Below are 3,920 nucleotides of genomic sequence, written 5' to 3' on the forward strand. Positions count from 1 at the left end.
GGCAGCAAAGTTGCCTTTTTTTTAAAAACTGTCTGGAGAACTTCTGGCAACAATTGCAGCCCAGGGGGGGGGGGGGGGGGGGAGGGCTGTTGATAGAGGAGCCGGATATCAGATTATTCCTACCGACGGTAAAGCAGCAGAGCATTATTGAGAAGAAAAAAAAACCCTTTTCATGTACGTCAGCTAAAGAAAAAAAAACAGGATTGCTTTAAATGGCAACTGGTGTCATCGGAGTGGGTGCCCACGTGGCTTTGCTGTTTATATAAATCACCCTGTTAGCTACACAGTGCCTGAAAGTTGCGTCAACTACAGAGAGAGAGAGAGAAAGAGAGAAAGGTTTGCAGCTTTGCAATAGATACACAGAGCGCCATGGCTGTCTCCAAACAGGGCGAGGTGGTGGGGATCTGCACCAGCTACCAGGCGGTGATGCCCAGCTACGCCGGGATTGTGGAGGAATTTCCGCAGTCGCTGCGCCGCCAGCTGCAGAAGAGCAAGCTGAAGCAGCGGCGACCCCGGGAGGCCAGGTTCAAGACCCAGCCCGTCACCTTCGACGAGATCCAGGAGGTGGAGGAGGAAGGGGTCTCGGCCCTGGAGGAGGAGAAAGCCAAGAAATCCTTCCTGCAGTCGCTGGAGTGCCTCCGGAGGAGCGCCCAGAACTCCAGGGTGCACAAGTCAAATCTGAGCAACTGCAAACTGCGATACAGCCTGGATTCCAGTGACTCGGATTCCGCCCATTGAGGACCCCTCCTCTTAAACAGACAGACAGACTTGTTTCATAATGAAGTTATTTTCTAAACTGTATTTTGTAAAAAAAAAAGTATATTTTCAAAAAGGGAACCTTTTATGCTTCGGCTCCGCGAACCAGGAATAAGTTCTGATGTCGATTGCGCGCTTGGGATTGTTGCAAAATTGTATCCTTCCCTCTATCCGAGAGAGAGAGGGGGGGAAAAGCGAACTGGCAATTTAATGCCCCTTTTCCGGTTTCTGGGACATCGCTGAAGTTGGAATACGGCTGATCTAAATGTTTGTTAATCTGCTGCTTTCGGAATATTTTGAAACGTGCCAGATGTAAATCCTCCAGTCAGCCCATGGCCCTCCCACACAGAATGGGAAGGCACATGCTCCTGCTCCAGCTTTCAATCGCCAAATTTAACCCATGTAATGCATTTAATACTTTTTAAAAATCGCTAATTTATATGTGTACTTTTTTTTGTGACCGTTGCAAACAAATTGAAACTGTAATGCCTTGTGAAATAAAATCAATGTACATTTAGACCTTTAATTACTTTTTTTTTTCAAATCAGGCTGGAGTTTCCCCTTTCTGTACGGACTCTTCAATTGTTAGGCAACCTGGGCTAGCCATCCCTCCTTCCCCCAAATTCCTGAGTTTTCCGTTTTACTTTTAAAACCATGCTTCCCATCCTCCTCAGTGAATTCTGCCGCTCCAGAACTCCTCGTTATTGAGTAAGTGGAAAGAGTGGGCATCTCCAGCACCCAACTCTGGGGCTTGCATGGTTGGTCCTGTGTCATGTTGCAATTTGCTTTCCGACATGTTGTTATCAGGAAGCTCGGGAGGTCGTTAAAGCAGCCGCCTAGTTTATAATTCCTGGCCCCCGCTACACTTCCAGCTCCCATAGGACCACCCCCCCCCCCCCCCCCCCCCCCCCCCCATCTGTTTGTGATCCCGAAACAGCCAGTGAACTGGTTAATATCTGGTGCGGCGCCTTTTGGACGCTAGAGGGCTATTTACTGGCATTTTTAAAAGAAAAATCCTGCCAAACAATCTATGTTCACTTAATTTACCCAGGAACAAGCTATTCCCAACAGCTATTCCTAATTTTGGATTGGCTTCCTTGTATTACACTCCGGTGCTGCCAGGAAAAGCGCCTGCTGGTCTTGAGGGGTCTCTGAAATGTTATTCCATTCCAACCCACAACCACTGCTGCAGGAACTCCCCATTATTGAAAGGGGTTAGTTTAAACTTTGAAAATCTGTTTCTGAATAATGCTGATGTACTGGGGTAACGTGGCTTGGCTCAAGTGTTTGTTATGGGAGGGTCGGCACATGCCTCTAGATTTTAAGTAGCCAGATACTGAACTCTGATCATCTGTTCCCGTAACAGCCTCCTCGAACAGGCGCTGGAATGTGGCGACTAGGGCTTTTCACAGTAACTTCATTCGAAGCCTACTTGTGACAATAAGCAATTTTCATTGGAGTACTGTGGGATCTTGCTGTGTGCAAATTGGCTGCCGTATCTACAGTGACTACATTCAGAGAGGACTAGGACAGAGTCACCCAGACTCGAAACATTAGCTCCCTTCTCTACAGATGCTGGCAGACCTGTCATTTGTGTTTATCTTCAGAAAGCACTGCCCTGGCTACAAAGTGCTTAGAGCGGGTCCCCCAGGTCGTGAACGGTGCTATATAAATGCAAGATTTTGCTTTATTGTCCAAATCTTTCGATGTGCTGCTGCTCTGGGGTCCATTCCTGAGTAATGTTGCATCATTTATTAAATTAATTAGATTAATCAAATATGCAGTGGGGAATAGGATTAAATGATGTGATTTTAAACAGGAGCAGTGTAACTCAATGCTGTTCACTGTTCACTGAGTTTGCTATTAACCACTTGTGGCAAATTGGGAACCCAGGTCTGACTAATTCCATCTTTGATTGGTAAGCAAATTAATAATTAACACATTTATTGGGCATGCGGTGTTAATGTTCAAAAACCGCAATATGCATGTGAACATGTTTGTGCATTTGTTGGTAAAAAGAAAAAGTGTGCTTTGCTTCCTCAACTTGTTCACCTGGCATGTGCTAAAAGGGTGGGATGTGGGTGATAAATGGTCTACTTCAGCACAATGGAAACATCCACAATCTTTATGGAGAATGGAGCTGTCCTTGTGCGACCAATCCAAGTAACTACTCCAGGTTGTCAAAAGAAAACACCCCAATCTATAATGAAAACAAAATATCCACTGTCAGATGGGATTCCTCGATTGGGCAGCACTTACTGAACACTCCTGTGCCATTAGTTACACAAACAGCTAATTTAAGATAATCAGTTTGGCTCATTTGCGCCAGTTAGCAGGGACATGCATTTATATACAAAGACTCCCTGCAAACAAAATAATAATAATCTTTATTATTGTCACAGGTAGGCTTACATTAACACCACAATGAAGTTACTATGAAAAAGAATTATGTTCAAGCCTTGTGCCTTTGTTGAATTAACCGGGAGCCTATTGTTCCCATGGCTGTCAGCATAGCGATGTGTCAGCCAATCATTGTTGACTTGCTAACCAATCAGCACCCTATTCTCCTGTAGTATAAATTGTTGTGATTGTTTGAAATTTGCTACTCTTGCACTTGTCCCGATGAGCAACACGTCTCTCTTTTCAACAATATTGTGAGAAGCTTCAACACTATGTTACGGCGCAGGGCATGCAGCATCCAAGTGTAACCTTGTCAGAGGGCAAAGGTCGCTCTGGTGCCTCTTGTGTGAGCCAATATTCTCAGTATCCTTGCAGAAGTCAAAGTATTGTTTGCAACTCCTGGACAAAAACATAGACGCTGTAACGTGATTTACTGCGTCTGATTAACTCATACCACATTTCCAATCTTTGGTGCAATAGAAAGACTGCAACATTTTGCACTGAATGGTGTTAGGTATTTCTTCTGCAAATATACACACTCTGCTTAATACCTGTAATTGTGGGTAAGGAACTTTAGACTAAAATTCAAATGTTGGGGCTAAAATGATATGACTTTAGTCATTCCTGTAGCTAGTCAGTAATTTTCGTTGGATGACATTGATGCAATCAATAGCACAGTTGGAGTTTTATTTCACAGACTGCGCCTATTTTTTATGTAGCTGTATCATTTAGAAACGCACCAAGTTGAGCAATACGTACAAATA

General features: G+C 44.4%; 1 protein-coding gene across 1 annotated transcript; it reads left to right on the forward strand.

The window, feature by feature from the left end:
* The first annotated feature begins 208 nt into the window (after positions 1-208).
* c9h11orf96 (chromosome 9 C11orf96 homolog) lies at positions 209-1,282 on the forward strand. Its single transcript, XM_038808281.1, has one exon. It carries the CDS (start codon positions 370-372, stop codon positions 736-738), a length of 369 nt encoding a protein of 122 aa, XP_038664209.1. The 5' UTR covers positions 209-369; the 3' UTR covers positions 739-1,282.
* Positions 1,283-3,920: the final 2,638 nt, after the last annotated feature.

This window comes from Scyliorhinus canicula, chromosome 9 (genome assembly GCF_902713615.1).
Source record: "Scyliorhinus canicula chromosome 9, sScyCan1.1, whole genome shotgun sequence".
NCBI lineage: Eukaryota > Metazoa > Chordata > Chondrichthyes > Carcharhiniformes > Scyliorhinidae > Scyliorhinus > Scyliorhinus canicula.